The 19,010-nt window shown below is 39.0% G+C and overlaps 1 protein-coding gene across 3 annotated transcripts in view; it reads left to right on the forward strand.

The window, feature by feature from the left end:
• Tafa1 (TAFA chemokine like family member 1) overlaps positions 1 to 12,931 on the forward strand; it is a 520,237-nt gene extending 507,306 nt beyond the window's left edge. For all 3 annotated transcript variants that reach the window (XM_015989287.3, XM_006972568.4, XM_042273694.2), the window contains exons 4-5: positions 5,948 to 6,072; positions 11,811 to 12,931. In XM_015989287.3, the coding sequence (XP_015844773.1) occupies positions 5,948 to 6,072; positions 11,811 to 11,828 (143 nt within the window). In that variant the 3' untranslated portion in view covers positions 11,829 to 12,931. The remainder of the gene's footprint in view (positions 1 to 5,947; positions 6,073 to 11,810) is intronic.
• The last annotated feature ends 6,079 nt before the right edge of the window (positions 12,932 to 19,010 follow it).

The following is a 19,010-nucleotide window of genomic DNA, read 5'->3' on the forward strand; positions in this document are numbered from 1 at the left end:
CGTGCCGAGCACCAGTGTCTCCAAGAAGAAACCAGATCGAGACGGAAGCTGTAGGGCGGGCCTCGGTTGTGTTCTTTATCACTCTCAGTATACTGATGGTGCGTCGATAAACGTTTCTTAAGAGTCAACTGCCAAAAAAAAAAAAAAAAAAAAAAAAAGAGTCAACTGCCGTCGGCTGAGATGATAAAAGGGGGTTTCTGTTCTTGTTCGATATGACCCTCATGTGCTATATTTATTAAACTTAGCACCGATTAATATCTCACTGTATCCCCTCATCAATGACAATAGTGATAACAGGAGCAGCATTGGAAAAGGATGTGCGCCCATCTAGATTCTCACTGAAGGGCGGATTGATTCTCCTCTTACAGTTATCTTTTTGGCTCCGCGGCAGTATGATCTGGTATAAGTGAGAAATCCAGGACTCGTGATTAAAGGGGCTTTAGTGATTTTTTAAGAAGCTCTCCAGGAGACACGAACATCCTTAAAAGAGCTGAAGATCTGATATTTCCTGCATGTGACACATTCACAGAGCAAATCCCAGAACCCTGGGGTTAAAAGGGACCTTAAAGGCCCCCTTTCATAATCACTACAGATAAGAGGAAGTCGTTTTTGTGCATGGTGTTTAATTAACTCGGTTTTTCTAAGGCATGAAAAGCCCTTGTCACAGTAACATATCTGCCACACAGCATCCCTCACTTCCAAAATTGTTCCCTGGTGGGGATTTCTGTTACAATGTTGTAACTAATGGAATCGAGCAGAGAGCATCTCAGACCTGAGAAGCAGCGAGTATGCCAAAACTAATTCCATCAGACACTGAATGTTTTTTCTTTTCTGTATGTGTTTGTTTGACATGAAATTATTTTCAGCAGTAATATAGCAGGGAAAATTCATTCACTCAGCAATCAATAATTGTTTTAAGTTCTCCAAATTCTGAACACAAAACTATAAAAAGGTGAGCTCTGCAAGGATTGTGTTTAAGCTGGCCTGGAGCCATTCTTACCTCTGTAAACCTGGGAAAGCTAACCACTAGGGTTCCATAGTAACCACTGTGAGGATGATGTAATACACTTTAAGTTCCTAGTACAGGGTCCAGGAGTGGTGACATACCAGTGTAATGTTAAACCTCAGAGGCAGAAGCAGGGGGATCCTAAGTGTGGGCCAACCTGGACTACATAATAAAGATCCTCAAGATAAAAAAAAAACTAATATAGAAACACATGACTGACATACCAGGTATCAGTATCATTAACTACTATAGTTTGAGACAATTAAGCATCATTCAGATGTAGAATCTAGATTTTTAAATATTTATTTTTAAATATATATACATATATTAGTATGAAGAATGAAAGTAGACTATGTTGGAGGGGTCTAAAGAGAAGGTATGGGGGAAACAGAGAGGAAATAAACCAAACATGTTTCATTCATGAGCAGAATCTAGTTGTGTGTGTGTGTGTGTGTGTATGTGTGTGTGTGTGTGTGTGTGTGAGAGAGAGAGAGAGAGAGAGAGAGAGAGAGAGAGAGAGAGAGAGAGAGATATGAAAATAGAAAGGTGACTTTGGGGTAGAGGAAATTGAAGAGTGGGAAGAAGGAAAGAAAAGGGAGGGAAAGGTACCAGGTATGGATACGAGGGCAGTACATATACAAATGTGTTTATGTGTGTGAAAATATCAAAATGAAAGCCATAATTATTATAACTAAAAATTTTTTAAATGGCTGAAGGGGTTGGAGAACTAGTTGAGCAGTTAAGAGCATTTGTTGCTCTTGCAGATGACCTGAGTTTGTTTCCCAGTGTTCACATAGCAGCTCACAGTTGGCTATTCCAGTTCTGTAGGATCCTACACCCCTTCCAGCTTCAAGGGGTACTGCTCACCTGGCATGTACAGCATATATGCAGGCAAAGTATTTACACCTAAAATAAAATAAATAATATAAAAAGATGAAGAAGATGATGAAGAAAAGAAGGAGAAGATGAAGAAGGAAAAGAAGAAGAAGAAGAAGAAGAAGAAGAAGAAGAAGAAGAAGAAGAAGAAGAAGAAGAAGAAGAAGAAGAAGAAGAAGAAGAAGAAGGCGGAAGAAAAAAGAAGGGGAAAAATGGGGGACTAGAGAGATGGATCAGTGGTTACAAGTGCTCCCTGACCTGATGACCCACGTTCAGTTCCCAAAACCCACACGGCAGCTCACAGTCATACACAACTCTAATTTTGGGGGATCTAACACACTCTTCTAGCTGCTGTGGGCACCAACCACCTATGTGGTCCATATATATATACATGTAGGCAAAACACATGCACATAAAAATAAATAAATAAATAAATATTTGCATAGTAAATAAATAGAAGTTAAGAAAAGAAAAGCATTTCAAATTTAAAAATTTCCAGTTTGAAAAAAAAAACAGTTTTACATATACTAATAAGAATTTTTAGAAGTGGGGGGGTCCTTTTCTCCCTCACTCACACCACCTCATGGCAGATGAGGGGCAGGGCCAGAGGCACAACACAAATTCCTACACATCCTCCAAATCTTATCTTCAGAGGTAAATCGATGATATCTATATAAAAAGCAATATGTTGAAAAATGAGCATGAAAGCAAAAACGTGTTAATTACAAATGTGGTTTTTAAAATTAAGAGACAATTAAGAAATAAAATTTGAATACATTTCAGAAAATTTACTGAAGTTTTTAGAATATTACTAAATGTATACAATGATTTCTATATTACTTCATAAATATGTACCAAGCAGGAAAAATAATTTTTATATTTATAATTTTATTGTAATTTTACCTCCATTTTTAAAATACCATATAAACAGCTAAACTGCATTGATACAAGCTTATTTTAAGAAGTTTAACAGATTCTAACTGTTCCCATAGTTTGAAGGCTTAAAATAGCTTCCAGTTTGTGTAAAGATAAAGGGTAGTTTGAAATTCTCTTTGTGAATCATATAAAAGATATTGCAGGAAATACGAGTGTATGAAAAGGGCCAGAATTAGGGACTGCAGCTTGACCTAGGATGAGAAGTGTGTATGAAGATGCCCACATGATGGGATGGTCCATCAAACAGGGCTGGATGATGAACCAGACTTAGAGAGGAAAGGCGGATCAGCAGTTTCATTCTGAAAAGGAAGCCACAAGATGAATGTTTCACTATTATAAGCACATCTGGGGACATTTCCATCCTTATAGAGCCTTTCCCATAATAGCCAGCAGCTCTTTAAAGCTTTACATTAATGGTTCTTCATGAGATTAAAGATTATTTTCTGTCAGTCTGTCTATACATTTACTTAGAAGACACCAGTGCCCCCAGAGAAAGGGAAACTGCTTTGGTAGTAGCTTGTAGCAAAGTAGGTCAGCTCAAAGAGGGCAGAGAGCTGCCTGAAGGCAGGGAGAAAGCACAGGGCATTAGATGCAGGCACACATGCTACAGGCTGACCTCTCTGCCAGGTATTCCTTATTACTATGCCTCCATGAGAAAAAAAATGTGACAACATGCTCAGTGAAAGGATTGTTGAGAAAGCAGCCTTCTCAGAGCAAAGGTCAGAGAGTGACTGTTCACAGTGATTTCCATTTAGGGCCCTGGTATGGAAATATGGGGTGGTATTTAAAAGAGAAAGATCGGCTTTGGCAATAAGTGTGAATAAATTGTTTGTGGTTAAACATCGGCTGAAGGGAACCACATATTACATATAGGTTTTCAATAAATACCAGCAAACCCTTATTTTTATCTCACGTTTGTGGAAGTTTTATCATTTATTTTTGTTCCCTCTCAACATGACACTGTTTTTCTTTGTTGTAGAAACTTTGGATTCTCTTATTTAATACTTTTATCTATTCATTAGCATGAATAAGCTCTGTTATAAGTGACATAAAAACCTCACCCTTCTCCATGTGTGTTGTAGAAAACTGATACTAATGAGGAAAATAACTAGACATTCATGTCATCGTGCTGAACCGTGTGGAAGATTTTTGTCTGTCTGTATTACCATCATGCTATCCTGTATATAGATAGAAGTCTTAATGAACTTTGACCTCTGATACCTTCTTAGCATGTCTGATGTAGGCATCATATTTGCATTGGTCTGTTCCACTTGAAATGTGGCAAAATTGCCCCTGAAAATGTGCTTAAATTCATTTTATTAAAGGAGCAGATACAATTTTGTCTACATAACCCTGTCTGGTGATTTAATTCAAAGCAACGTGGAAGTAACACGTTGAAATCTAAGGGAGGGAAAGAGTGAACTAAAGGAATTGTGAAATGAGGCTGGAGACATGGCTCAGCAGTTAGGAGCACTACCACTCTTCAGAGGACTGGGGTTGGTCATTACAACCATCTGTAACTCTAGTTCCAGAGGATCTGATGCCTTCTTATGGCCTCTTTGTGTACTGCATGCCTGCATGCATGTGCTGTATGGACAAGCATACAGGCAAAACATCCATAAACACTAAATAAAAATAAATAAATCTTTTAATTTAAAAAAAATGTGGAAGAAGGAAGGTCTCAATGCAAGTGGATGTTTGGGTGTGTATACCACATAATTTTAAGATAGAAATCTAATCCCTGTAGTTAACACAGGAAGCCTGGAGAATTTTAATGTGTTCCTACTTCCCTATATGTTAGTATTCATCTTGTGAGACACATACGAGTATTGTTTGGCTTCTTTATCACTATGATTTAAAATCATGGTAGACATACCTTTGGGGTTAGGAGGTAAGACAGATGGGTAGCTGAAGGCCCAGTATAACATTAGAATAACCTGTAAAACAAACAAATCATGGCCACCATTTTGAGTGTGTGTGTTTATTATTACTGTTGTTTGGGGGATTTACTTATTTTTATTTTATGAACATAAGTGTTGGTCTGCATGTATGTGTGTATACTGTGCACATGATTGGTGCCCTTGAAGCAAGAAGAGAACATTGCATCCCCTGGAGCTGCAGTTATAGACTCCAGTTGTGAGCCACCATGTGAGTGCTGGGAACTGAACTCCAGGTTTTCTGCAAGAGCAGGGAATGCTCTCAACCACTGAGCCCTCTCTCCGGGTCTTTATTTGGAGACCGTTGACTGGAACAAACCCAGGTGGATTTGTGAAGAACTAACACAGTGATAAGCCACGGAGATAACAGACACTTGTTTTTCTCTATTTTATCAAGTCTCGTTATCAAAAAAAAATGTGATATATATGTGTGTGTGTTCATAAATATCCCCTGCCAGTGTCTTAATACGACCATCCTAGATATAAGCCCAGAAAGACAGTTTCATCTGAGGTTTGGCTTGTATAGTTCTTCCACAGCTCATCAAACACATGAAAGGGACAACACACCCCAAACCAGCTGTACCTTTGACTGCAAAGGAACCAACCTGTCTTTATCATTACTCTTGATTTGTACTTTATAGCTCTGCTTCTGTGCTTTCAGTTCACTTTTTTTTTTTCTCTTTTGCTGGGGCTTTGAAATTCTCCAAGGCCCTAGGCTAACGGATAAACCTAATGCTGGGTGGATAAACTGGCGTTTCTGAAAAGAATACGTTAGTCATTCTAAAGAATACTCACCTCTTTGTCCCCTTAACTGGCAAGAAATAGCACAGGGTGCCTGACCTACAAAAAGTAGTGAGTGAAAATCCCTCAAAATCCGAAAGTAAGTCTCTCTTCAGACCAGGAAGAGCTACATTGCAAGACCCTGTCTCAGACACAGCGACACAAAGCAAAAATGTTCTCATTCCTCATCTTTTTGAATAAGCGGTGAATCTGGACAGGATGATGACATCATTATATTTTCATTATTGTGTATTAAACTTGTTTCCTTGATATGCCTTTCCTATCCAGTCTTAGAAGATGGAAGTAGACCCACACTGTACTGCAGAGAATATTAAAACCTGAAGAGAGATACAGCATCAGCACAGGGCTATTTGGCAAAGTACAAATACGGTTGTTTCCTGTTTTCCCGCAGCCTCCATAGTGATTGGGAAATGGTGGTGTGAGATGGAGCCCTGCCTAGAAGGAGAAGAATGTAAGACACTCCCTGACAATTCTGGATGGATGTGTGCCACAGGCAACAAAATTAAGACCACAAGAGTAAGTCCACTTCAAATACTGCATCTGTGTTTCAAACTGTACTTATTCACCTTGCTCTTGTGTTAGCAGCAGTCAGAAGAGCTCTGAATGAGACATGAGGAGAGATTTCCTTTAACAGGACATATTCTGAACTTGGTGTGTCAGTGTCCACCCGTGAATTAGAAGTTAGAGTTAGAACCTGACCTGTTCTGTTCGCATGGTGTGGTTCTTTATTTATGTTACAGAGTCACAAATAAAACAAGGGAAGGGGCATCAATAGGGCAGTTTCTTGGGGAGTGCATCTTCCAACCAAGCTGCTCCGAGCGATAAGCACATAACTTCATTCATCCAGGCAACATGCTGAAAAAGACTGTTTAAGAACAATCATGTTTACAGGAATTTTAATGACATTTTAGAGAAGTACAAAGAGATTTGTAAAGTCAGTAATTATTCCTTGATTTCTCTGGTTAAACCAGGAGCTTCCTAAAATGAAGTCTGCAGATGAGGTTGCCTCGCCCATTAGAATCAGTGTTACGGTCTATACCAGGGTGGAGTGATGTGGCTAGGCCAGCCATTAACCATGTAGGGACTGGAATGACCCAAAGGGGAGAAGGTGGCTGGAGCTCTGGATACTTAAGAGGGATTATTTATCCACTAGTACAAAGGCATGAAAACCTTTTTTTGGGGGGAGGGTGGTGTTCTGAGACAGGATTTCTCTGTGTAGTTTTGGTGTCTGTCCTGGATCTCACTCTGTAGGTTGTCCTCGAACTCACAGAGATCCGCCTGGGATTAAAGGCATGCATCACCACCATTCAGCTGAATGAAAACAATTTAACAGCTAATTTCACTCTATGCTGTATACCACCCAATTGTCAGCATATCAGCCCTGGGGGGAGAGAGAGAGAGAGAGAGAGAGAGAGAGAGAGAGAGAGAGAGAGAGAGAGAGAGAGAGAGAGAGAGAGAGAGAGAGAGAGAGAATTCCTTGGCATTTTAAAAATGATTTTACCAGTTGTGAGGTCCACATGATAAACATTTACTCTAACAAAAGGTGACTCAATTTTTTATTTCTAGCACTACATCATGAACATTAATATGATCATTCTTCTCAATATTATATTGTCAATTACTAAAAGTGGTTTGATACAGAAATCAGAAATAAAGTTACATAATACTATATGAAAACACTCAAGTTTTTCACATACAAAATAATGGTACATCAAATATAGTTACCCATATGGACTATTGTGCCCAATAAATGGCCATAATTCCTTGACCTGTGGTCAAGAGGGATTTCTGAACCACCTTAGCTTATTAATATGCATCCTTATGTCTCTGAATAATTCAGCATGGATTTTTGACTCACATTGCAATTAAACACTTACAGAAGGAAACATAAAGAAGTGAGGCAGACTTGGGTTACTTACCCTCAAAAGAAATTGTTTTAATTAGCTGATGGAGGAGGCCAGATTTGGCTAGGGTTATGTTTTCTTTGAAAGATACCTGGACAAACTAGAACACATGAAGCTACTCTGAATTAGAGTCCAATCACTTTTGATTTGAACACATCATTTATGTGTCTTATGCCAAATCTCAGTCCTTATTCAACTGATGACTGGTATCCTACATGGAAGGTACTCCATTGCTCTCAGAGTGGTTTAGAATCCAAAACTCATTAATGAAAATTAATCCAACTCAAATGATTTCAGTATTCAAGTATAGAAAATTCCAAGAATACCAATTCAGACTCTGTGGAAGATAGACTTTATGCTCAAAATAAAAGTGAAACGAACTAAAAAATGAAAACATCCAGAAATAGTTCATGCTACTTTTTTGAGAGCTGTCCAACTTTTATTCAGATTCGACCTCTATTTTATTTTGGAGTTTATTTTAACCGACAGGCATGTTGTAATGCACCTTCAGACACTTTCCACCTCGAAGGAGGCTCAAACAGAACCTGATCGTTGTCACTGAGGATGCAGCAGCTGTTTGGCCCACCCTGGGTGCACAGAGGTCGACCCAGGCAGCTGAAAGTGCAAGAGAAACAAACCATGGCTGTTACAACTTCGAAAGCTGAGGGTATATGTGTTCTGCCATGTGCACATCTGAGAATTCTCAAGTCTACATTTAGAGTGGGCAAAGAGGACCCTGGGTAAAGCTATGCTTTATAAACACTGAGAGGATTCAAACATTGCTCTCACCCTTTCTCTGCTCAGTTCCCGAGAGCTCCCAGACATTTAAAAAAAAAAAAAAACTTTTAAACAGAAAACACAACCACTGAGCCCAGACATTCATCCAGGAGCCCACATTCTGAGCAGGTGGCAGACGAACGCCCCTTCTTAGATAAACAAGGTCTATGCTATGCTAATTTTTCATACACCCCTGTGTGTTTTTCTCATCAGAATACGTGTGTGCCTACCCATTTCAAATATTGACTCTAGCAATTTAACTTTTAAAGTAGTTTAATTCACAGAGGGATGTCAATCATTATGAGCCCAATTTTTATTGTTATCTAAGAGGTAAGAAAAAAATAAAAGAAACCACTTATTTTCTTCTTACATGTAAGACTGGTTTAGAAAGAACACTGCCCACAATTTAAAAAAAAGAACAAGTTAGAAGATTCTCTAAAGTATTAACTGTTAAAATGGCAAGTGACCATTTCTTTCGAGCTGTTAGTTTAAATATTAACACTAGGGCCAGGGAGACGGTGCAGTTGCCAAAGTGATCACTGTGCAAGTGTAAAAAACTAAATCCAGATCCCCATGCCCCACATAAAAAGCTATGATGGCATATGCCTGTATCCGGCTGGCCGATTATTCTTGCCAAATTCATGAGCTCTGGCTTCAATAAATGACCCTGTTTCGAAATACACAGTTCAGGGTACTAAAAGAAGACATGAACCTCTGGTGAGTTCCATGTACATGTGTGTGTATACACACACTCTCCAGAAAACATGTGTGTACACATTACCACATAAAAATAAATAAAATAAATTTCGTGGTAAAGGTCTTAGCCAGAAAGTTCCCAGAGACTTGATTCTTTTCCCTCAGAAATAAAAAACCAAGAATAACCTTCTGGGGGTGGCAGGGACCTCAGAACATCTCTGAAATACTCTGATAAGATGTTTCACTGTGTGGTCTACGTTAAAGATTTCCAGTGTTCATTTTTAAAGGAGGGTTGGAGAGTAGAAATCCCAGTATCATCTAAACTACAGCCAGAATGGAGTAGCAAGCCACAGTGAAAGAAACTCTAGGTAATCGTGGGTCTTAGAGACAGTATAAACTAAGGAGGTAGAAAAGATAGGTGGAATAAGGCAAAGCATTTTCTACTAAGGGATCTGGAGTGATAAATCTTAAGAAGAATGAAGATTTCTGGAAGGCAAGATACAGAAAAGAAGTGTTCACATTTGAGATGTTGTCAAAGATTCATTGTGAAGTAAAATAACATTGGTACCACACTAGGGAGAAGCAAAGCTTCATGGCAAACACTAACCCTGCTCCACCTCGATCATTGGTTGAGTTAGTTGATTGAATTTTTTTTTATTGTTGTATAATAACAAAAGTAGACTAAATATTGCCTAAAATCTTTTCCTGGGTTTCCAGACATTTCTTAATGCTTCTTCTATTTAAAATAACATATCAAATAAAGACTTGAAATGTTGGTGAGTCTGTACCCATGTTCAGGAACATAGAAACCCTGCATAGGCTTGATTTAGAAGAGCAGAATTCCCCACCAAGGAAACAAGCTATTTGGCAATAATATACTAACTACACCTGGAAATGGAATGTCAGGTATTTTGAAGATATTAAAGGGAAAGGTATGAAACTCAGAGAAAATTATAGTCAATTGGAAAGAAAAACAAAAGGATGAAGATTGCAGAATGTAGTCTGATTGATTTCCTTGGGAAGAATCGATCAACTGTGGATTTGCTGCAAATCAGTGGGGAAAAACAATAATTAGTGTGTCTTGTAAACTCAAGTTCTTTTCACTTAAGCCAGGAGTTATCAGACCTTAAATGACACAACAAAACATAATAACCATCTTGCCAAGTCACTGCTTTTGTGACCTGCCAACATGAATCCATGGTCCTCTGTCCATGGTCTCTTGGTCTTTCCCTCTGATGATGGCTTTGAATTTGGCAATATATGTCCATTCTAATTATCTCAACATTTGTTTATATTTAAAAAGAGCAAAAAAAAAAAACAGTTTTGACACCTTCTAGCTTCTTCACTAAAATTCTACCAGGTCTAAAATGTTTTGAGAGACTATGGCATTACACTTCTGATTTCCATTCAATTTCCATTGAAATACAGAAAGGGAGGGAGATGAGGATACCAACCTGCAAAGCAGTAATATCAAATTGCTGTCTAAATTAAAAAGCAATTGAAAGGAAAGGGAGAGGTGTTAGACATGGAGCTGGCTGAAAGAATCAGAGAATTGCAGGAAGGGAAGACAGAACCGTTTTACACAGTGACAGTTGCCTCAGAAATCATAAACTCCATCATTATTTTAGTCAGGAAGTACAGGTAAGCCTGTGGTGTCTAATTTTAGTGTTAATGTCTCCAGGACTTGATGACAACAGGACAAGGGTCCTTGGTCTTCTGTGTTGGGGTATGGAGGAAAGATAGTGATGAAAGAAAGACTATTTCAATTCAGTTTGGTGGATGTTACTTTATCCCTTTCTGTGGTGGAAAAGAGGACACTGTCAACCAAAGGTTATATCCACCATTGGAATAATGGAAACAATGGTTTTTAAAAAAATCTCTTTATTTGTAAGGATAGAATACAAAATACAATTCTCCACCTGGACCAAGCAATGTTTGAGTGCAAATTTTTATTATTGTTCTATCTAACTCGGAAAGATTTGAATTTATTTGTACTCCTAGACTCAGAAGAATCCTTTTCCAAAGCTATAAATAATTAAGAGGACTTGGAATGTACTTCTATGATACCCTGGTACACACAAGACCCTGAGTTTGGTCCAAACATCACAAGAAATTGAGATAATAAAGAACAATAGCTTATTTCCTCAAGCTGGCTTCTGCCTGCTAGAGTTCTTATTCATGTTTTCAGCCAGTGGTTTCTTGAGCATGCATATATCCTTAATATTTGATTCTTTGGGTCCATACTGAGATGGATTAATTGGCTTGTATAGATCCAGGCATCTTCTTGATTCCAGTTAATACTCATCATTGGTTATAATAGTTACTCATCTTATAAAGGTCTTCCTCTGTTCCTTCACATACATGGACTAAGCTAGGCAATGACTTTACCAATGGCCACTCCTTAATGGCTTACAACAGGACAACTACACAAGGCCATGGGGTGACAAGTTCAAGTTCTCACCATAGGAGCAGAGGTTGATTACATTATTTACATGGCCCAGTGCAACAAGAAAATACAAGGTCCTCATTAAAAATTTATTGGTAAATTCAAGACAGCAGCACTGAGGAAATAAACCAACTGTGGGACCCTTATTGGTACAGAACCCATGGAATTGAATAGTGGTTGTACATCCATGAAGCCAGTTCTGGATAGACATTTCTCTAAGAATCTTTCTCCTCAGTTTTGACACAGAGGAGCTTGATGGGTTTATGGAAATATGAAGGATCTGTCCATGTGCTTTGAGCATCAGTTGAGAACCACCTGAATTAGGCAACACAATAAAATTAAAGGCATCCTCATTTTCTGCATGAACACATTTCTTTGTGCCTTTGTTTCTTACTTTTCTTACTGAAATACCTTTCTTCCTTTGGTTTCAGATTCACCCAAGAACCTAACAGAAGCATTTATTATATAAATAGGAAAAACAACCTGTGGAAAATACGTTGTGAGGATTTGAAATATCTTATGAACTTGCAAGCCAAATGGATCTCTTATTTGCACTTTGACTGGTTACCAGATAATCACAGTGCATTTACTCTGTGAAACAAAGTATCCCATAAGAAGACTCGGGATTTTCTGGCAATATCATGGAAAAATGGCTTAAAAAAAACGAGTTTTCTCAGTGAAATTTGGAGGATCATGAAGAAAGATCAACTGTCTTCTAACTTGGAACTACCATTACTTTGTACCATTTGAAATATATGTATATATATAATATTTTGAAATATTATATATTCTCTTCGAGAAATGAACAGTACCACAATGTGAGGTGGCTGGTGTATCCCTTTCAGTTTTGGATGTTTGGTCGGTTTTGTTTCGTTTGCCATTTCTTTTTCTCTTGGTGAGGAAGATACACGCCCGTGTGAGAATCCAACATGGCACTCTACCTGGAAGGCCAGCTGCAGACGGACTCCTGGAATCTGAGGCATCCTAACAATACTGAGTCAAGAGCTTCCCTCTGTTTCTACCTGGTGACCCAAGGAAGCTCATCGTCTTCTTTATTGCTTTCTACCCTGTGCAATATTAGCATGCAAGCTTGGCTTACATAACCATACTTTATATTCGATTGATATATAATAACCGTTCTAACCTCTTCCAGGAAAATATTTTTAGAACTACTAGCTTTTCCACAGATAAGCAAATGAGGATTCTTGAGGGAGCTGCTCCACCACGCTATTAAGACTCTGGCAGGATGGTAGGATGTAGATCCCTATATTAATAAGTCCTGTAAATACAATGTCTTAGGGCTTTGTATAGCTGTCCTAGACTGCAGAAGTGTCCTCCGATTAAATCCAAAGTCTGACATCGTTAACGACGTAGTGCTGTAGTGACAAGTCTTATCATGGCTCCTCTTTCTATGTTTGATTTGCTTTTTCCTAGAGTATTCGCATCTCCTCTGATGAGATAGGAAGGCTATGAAAGTAATTAGGTTTCCCAATGATCTATGTGACCAAATGTTGGACAGCCCTATTAAAGTGGTAAATAACTTCTTTCTTAACCCACTTGTCCTCTGTGTCTGCCATTTAGTTTTACAGACTCGGCTCTAACCCAATCACAAGAACACCCTGCTCATATTTGTAGTTAGCTAGAAGGTCTTTAAAATTATGGAGGCTACTATTTCCAACAATAATATTTTGAAAATTAGAAGTTCATTAACATGATCATAGTGAAATATTCAGTGACAATATATGGGGCTTCCATGTGGGTCACTCTGGTAATATACATGGGGCTCATCCACCCACCCTACAAAAAAAGTCATTCTCTCTGGCTTTTTGGAGTTACTGAGCTAAGAGCAAACATCTACTTAAGATCTAGTTTTCCTGGGGAAAGTTTTCACAGAACTTTACACTCCCATTATGATGTCATCTCAGAAGTGCAGATTTTCTGTTTTGTTTGCTCCTAAACTTATTCTCTGGCATCTGTGTTGTTAGAGCCTCTTACTAAATCAACAGCCCTGAAGCCCCTGAATCTGGACTTTTTAGTATCAAACCTCAAGGAAAACTCTATCCAAGAGAGCCTGAAGTTTGATTGGATGTGTGAACTTCTAACCAGAAAATCTGATTCTGTATCTTAAAGGCCTGTAAAAAGAATCTGAAGAAAGTAATAGAATCTTGACTGTAAAATCAAGACTTCCAAACAGGTCTGTGGATTTTTGCTAAAAATGTAGCATGAAATTCCATACCAGTATCCAGGTGTGGTGGCAAGTGATAGCTAGCCATTTCTTGAGATCCCAGCACTTGAAAAAATGAATATGAGAGGACTGTGAGTTCAGAGTTTGCCTGGGATACAGAGCCAGACTCCTGCCCCCAAACAAAGAAAAATATTCATTCCAGCAATCATTTCTGAGTTTTACAGTACAGATTCAAGTGGCAAACAAGATACTTAAAAAAAAGATTGCTTTTCAACTTTTCATCTGTTAGTTTCAGATTAAAATTAAAACCATGAACCCTAAGAATTATATATTTAAGGGAAAAAAAATAAAATCGAAATGTTTGGCAGAGAATTTGATGGCACCTTTAACAGACCAAAAGACAGTATGGCATCAGGGAAGACTAAAACAAGAAAGCCAAGCTTGAAACAAAAATAAATAAATAAACCAGGATTCAGGCATGTTGGGGTATCTCTTTGCTGAATAGGTGAGTTCACATCATGTGAAATGGGAGCCTACAAAAATTTACTTCTATGGCAAATTTACCACAACCATATTGCCACATCTTCAATTTTTCAGGAAACATAGAAATCTAGAGTTTTGTATAAAGTTCCCTAACATTCCTAAAACCAAGTAAGCCAGCTTCACTTAAATGGTTCCAAATGTTATTCTTGTGTCATTCTTTAAAGGGTGGACTTAGCTATGATGTTAGTGTCCCCTAGAGTCGTCTTCTCCTAGTTTTGCTCCAAGATGAGAGTCCAGTGAGAAGAAAGCAGGCTCTTCCGTTTTGCAAACCTTTCTTTGTAAGACAATTCTGCTAACACACACACACACACACACACACACACACACACACACACACACACACACACAGTATGTGAGGCACCAGACGCTCTAACCCAATGCAAGAACTAGCGTAGGGGCTACATCTGTTAGCTCACACCCATCCATGAATTCATGCAGTAGCATCCCTTGAAGAGAGAGACCTAGAGGAAGAAGCCACATCAGAATCAGGCAGCCATCCAATAAGACAGTGCAAATATTTGTAAATGTCAAATTCAATTTGGATTCATCCAAGCCCCTTACACGAATGTGTGAACCATCAAATTGTGTTTAAATTTAACTTGTTCAAATTTGGGGAATTCAGTCGCTACCATCTGCCTACTGAGCCTGCACATTTATGGTGCACAAAATTTTATCACATGCATATGGTAATAAAGGGATCAGTGTGTATGACTAATATCAATTTTAAGCTTGTGCCCCACGTACCATGAATAATGTGGTAACATAATTGGAATATATATACCAAGTTTCAGCCAGAGTTCTGTTCTTGATAAAAGAGAAAGTGAAGCTTGTTCGAAGATTTTTTTGAAGTTGGGTCAAGTTCATTTGCTGACATTTTAGGGTGCTTAGATTTACCTGTTCATTGGCTCTACAAGCACATTGGGAAGTTGACTACTCGGCATTTTCTAGCATGGAGCAACAAGTGCCTTCACCAGCACACAGCCAACATCTTTTTTCGATTAAATCATGTAGCTTTCACAAAGCAATATAGTGATTTTATAGCGCAATATATTATGCCACCTTGCCATTGTCACTAATACAGTAAGTTATGGAAGGTATAAATATTGTTTATAGGAAGAGAATCACCCATTCCTCACATCCATGGAGTTTCTCTACTAATTAAGCCGGGCAGTTCCGTTTCCAAAGCTCTTGGAGTCTGTTTGACACAGCAGCGTGTCATGTCTTTTTGCATGAGCTGTTACCTTCTAAACAGCAGTGTTAGTGTTTAGTAAGATTGTAAGACTGAAGCCATCTCCATATATTCTCTAAATACAAGAAGACATGATAAAAGGCAGGACTAGAAATGGGGGTGTTTGGGGCAAGTGACATTAGGGATGGAATCTAATTCCCTAGCACTCACGGGCTTCATATTAAAATGGTGAAAAGGAATGCTGGTTATACTTCAAAGTAAATTAAAGAGGCCAAGAATCAATCTCTCTCTCCCTCCCTCTCCCTCATTTTCTCTCCCCCTCTCTCTCCCTCCCCTCTCTTACACACTAAATTACCTATTAAAGATTTTATGATTTTAGGCTTAGGAGGCTGGGTTTTTTCCCCTTGAAAGATAGCTCAGAGACATCATTGGCTGTCGTGACACCCTTACATTGTTGCTGCTTCCCATTTGTTTATTCTGCTTATTTCAGTGAGTTTGTTTTACTTAAAAAATATATTGGGCCATTACTATAGCTCTCAGAAAATAAAGGTGCTTGCTAGCAGGCCTGATGAACAATCTTCAGAACCCATGAGGTAGAAGGAAAAAAGCAACTCTGGCAAGTTGCCCTCTGGCCTCTACACACAATCCACGGCAGTGAGTGTGCACACACGCTCACACACAGCGAATTCAACTTCTATCTACCCCAACTTTGGACTAATCAAACTAGTAGGAAAGGAAAATTGTGGGACTGAGAGAAGGCACTGCCAACCTGAGAGATTCATATGACTAGAGGAGCTTGTGTATTTACCCAAAATAATGTTGGCCAGTGAAAAGGGCCTCCCCACAAGTTTCTATGCTGTGCACACAACCTCCCATTGTGAAATCAGTGTGTGACTCCTTCCTCCCCATAAAAGACCCTCTCCACTCACACCTGGATTGTCTGTGGATACTTCATTTATGTGGTTTCTGACCTGAACTTTGTCTCTGGGGTCAGACTGAGAAAGTCTAAAGGCCTCTCTCTTGCCCTATCCATGTCACTTATACGTATTTCTTCTTCTCTGCTCCCTTTCACACCTTAGGCCCCTATACACATTGAAAATAGCCCTTACATGACATGATAAGCACCTAATAGATCAAGTCCTCACTTTCTACCCACAGCCTGGAAAATCATGCGCACCTTCTCTTTGCTTTCACATGCGCAAGATCGATATCACTACACAAAATTTGAAGATTATAGGAGGACGAGGGGAGAAAGAAGCAGAAACATTTTACAAAAACAAAGTGATACGAGTAATTAGCCTTATTGTGAGTATCATTGCCAGAGAATAATACCAGTGGCATTACTATGATATCATCATTCTAGAAGCTCTGTTTCAGGGTCCCACTCAAGACAAACACTGAAAGCAAAACCGCAATGTTATTTCACACTCTCTTTCTACAATATTCAAAGCCTGTATAGATCCATACTGAACTGTCTAGAATTTTCCATTCACTACTACCACTACTAGTATTTTGCAGCAACTGGAAAATGCCAGTGTAAGCCACACTTGAACAATGTCATTGACAAATGTCATGACCAGACACCTTCTCCACACATAACTGTCAACTCATTCAGGCTAGCTGGCCAAGCAGATTATATGGCACTCTCTATTACTCCAGAAGTATGGCCTCTGGGTTTTTTCATACCCACCTCGCTGTTAAAGATCACATTTATTCATTCAGTCATTTATTCATTCAAGGAACAATTATCTATCACAGTAGTCAATATTGAGAATGACATTATACTGTCTATGAAAGACACAAGTAATGACCAAGAATCATGACACAGGAAATTCCAAAGGTACCAAGAAAGTAAATGATGGGAGAAAATGCTAGAATTTAAGTAGAATACTCACAGAATATCTTGAGGAGGTAGCATTTGGTTTGAGAACAGGAGCATAGCAGGAATGAGAGAGTTGAGGGAGTGATAATGAAGAGGCTTTATGTAGATCCCAGGTGGCCAACGTCTGTCAAGGAAGAGCTGGATGTGTTTGCAAAAATGAAAGCACCTCTAGAGCTGTATAACATTGGGAAAGGAAGCTTGAAGTCATATCATGCAGCATGTACACACAATTAAAACACAGAGTTCTATCTGAAGGGGGCTTAGAAGCTGGGAGTTGCCCAGTCTGATTATACCTGTAATAGTTATCATTAGGGTCCAGTCATATCCTCCACTTACATCCTTATAAAAAAAAAAAACTGGGTGTGGTACAGGGGTTTTGGAAAGCAATCATTGACCACTAACAGAGGAAACTAGAGGATAAAACCCCCAACTTCCTCCATTCCAAGTGGGAGAATCTGAAGCATGCTGTGTTCTAGCTTTGTGGAAAACAAAGACTCTACAATTTGAAGATGCTCTCCATTTGTGCTGTCTAGTTGGGAAATTGTTGGCACATATGGCTCTCAAGCTCTCAAATGAGGTGACCATAGTGTAAGAACAACTTACTTCTGCTTAGAATTATCATTGACTTAAAAATCAGGTTTCATTTTGACTAGACCAGCTGCAACTACATTAGACAGCAGAGGTCTGTCCATCCATCCTGAGTCCCAAGTAGGTCAGAGGTGACCAAACCCATAGCCTGCTCATAAACAAGCTTAACTGGTTTGCTTTTGATTCCTGGCCTATTTCCTTGCTTCCTTACCAGTGTGTCTCAAGTTCATCAAACAGACTCCTTACCCCCAAATCTTTGTGTCAAGGTCTTCCTATGAAAAGCCCCAAAAGTTTTTTTAAGAGAGTCAAATGGAATGAGAATGAAGAGCACACAAATGAAACTGAGGTTATCAGTGTTTAGTTATACACCTGGAATATTTGCCTCGTCTGAGCCTAAAGACAGAACAATGAATGCTGTTGATCCTTTTGAGGAGGAGTTGGTGTCTTTGATGCAGTTCTCAGTCAATTGCTAAGACCATGCAGATAACAAACAAGTGTATGTGAAACTGTAGTGAATGCTCTGACTGTAAAGTGCTTGTTTGACAAGCATTAGGATCTGAGTTCAATTCCCCAAACCCATGTAAAAAGCCGGTGTGATAATACATGCTTGTGATTCCAGCACTAGAGAGGCAGAGGCAGGAGGGTGTCTAAGAACCTCTGTTCAACCAGCCTAGTCTCAAAATGATGATCCCCAGGTTCCAGTGAGAAACTCTGCCTCAAAGAATATGGTGGAGGGTTCCTATGCAGTGTCTCAGAGACAAGTCCTAGTGATAAAGGTTTAATTTCCCTTTATTTATTCTGTTCCAGTGGGACCCAGCTTCATTGGCAGTGAACTAAGTTCAAATTGAATTACTAATGAGAAGGTCTGAAAGTATCATATTGTTCTCCCAAATGCTAAAGTAAACTGAACATAGTAGTGTATCCCTGTAATCCCAGCACTTTGGGAAGCTGAAGCAGATGGATCATAAGATCAAGTTCAGCCTGGAACAATCAAGACCCTACCTTAGGAAAAATGAAAATAAAGTGACATCTGTGTAAGTGCATGTGGGTCCTGACATCAGAGTCACTTAAACAATGGCACTGGTTCAAAGATTGGCATCCTATACAGTAACAGCCAGTGCTAACACTGGGAATATGGTGAGTTTGCTCAAGTACCAGTTTAGAATGTTGAAAGTCCTGAACAAAAGATTCCTCAAATCGTCAAGAAAGACTGTGTGAGTGACAGCACCTCTGAGAATCAAGTC

Source organism: Peromyscus maniculatus, chromosome 3, assembly GCF_049852395.1.
Source record: "Peromyscus maniculatus bairdii isolate BWxNUB_F1_BW_parent chromosome 3, HU_Pman_BW_mat_3.1, whole genome shotgun sequence".
Taxonomy (NCBI): domain Eukaryota; kingdom Metazoa; phylum Chordata; class Mammalia; order Rodentia; family Cricetidae; genus Peromyscus; species Peromyscus maniculatus.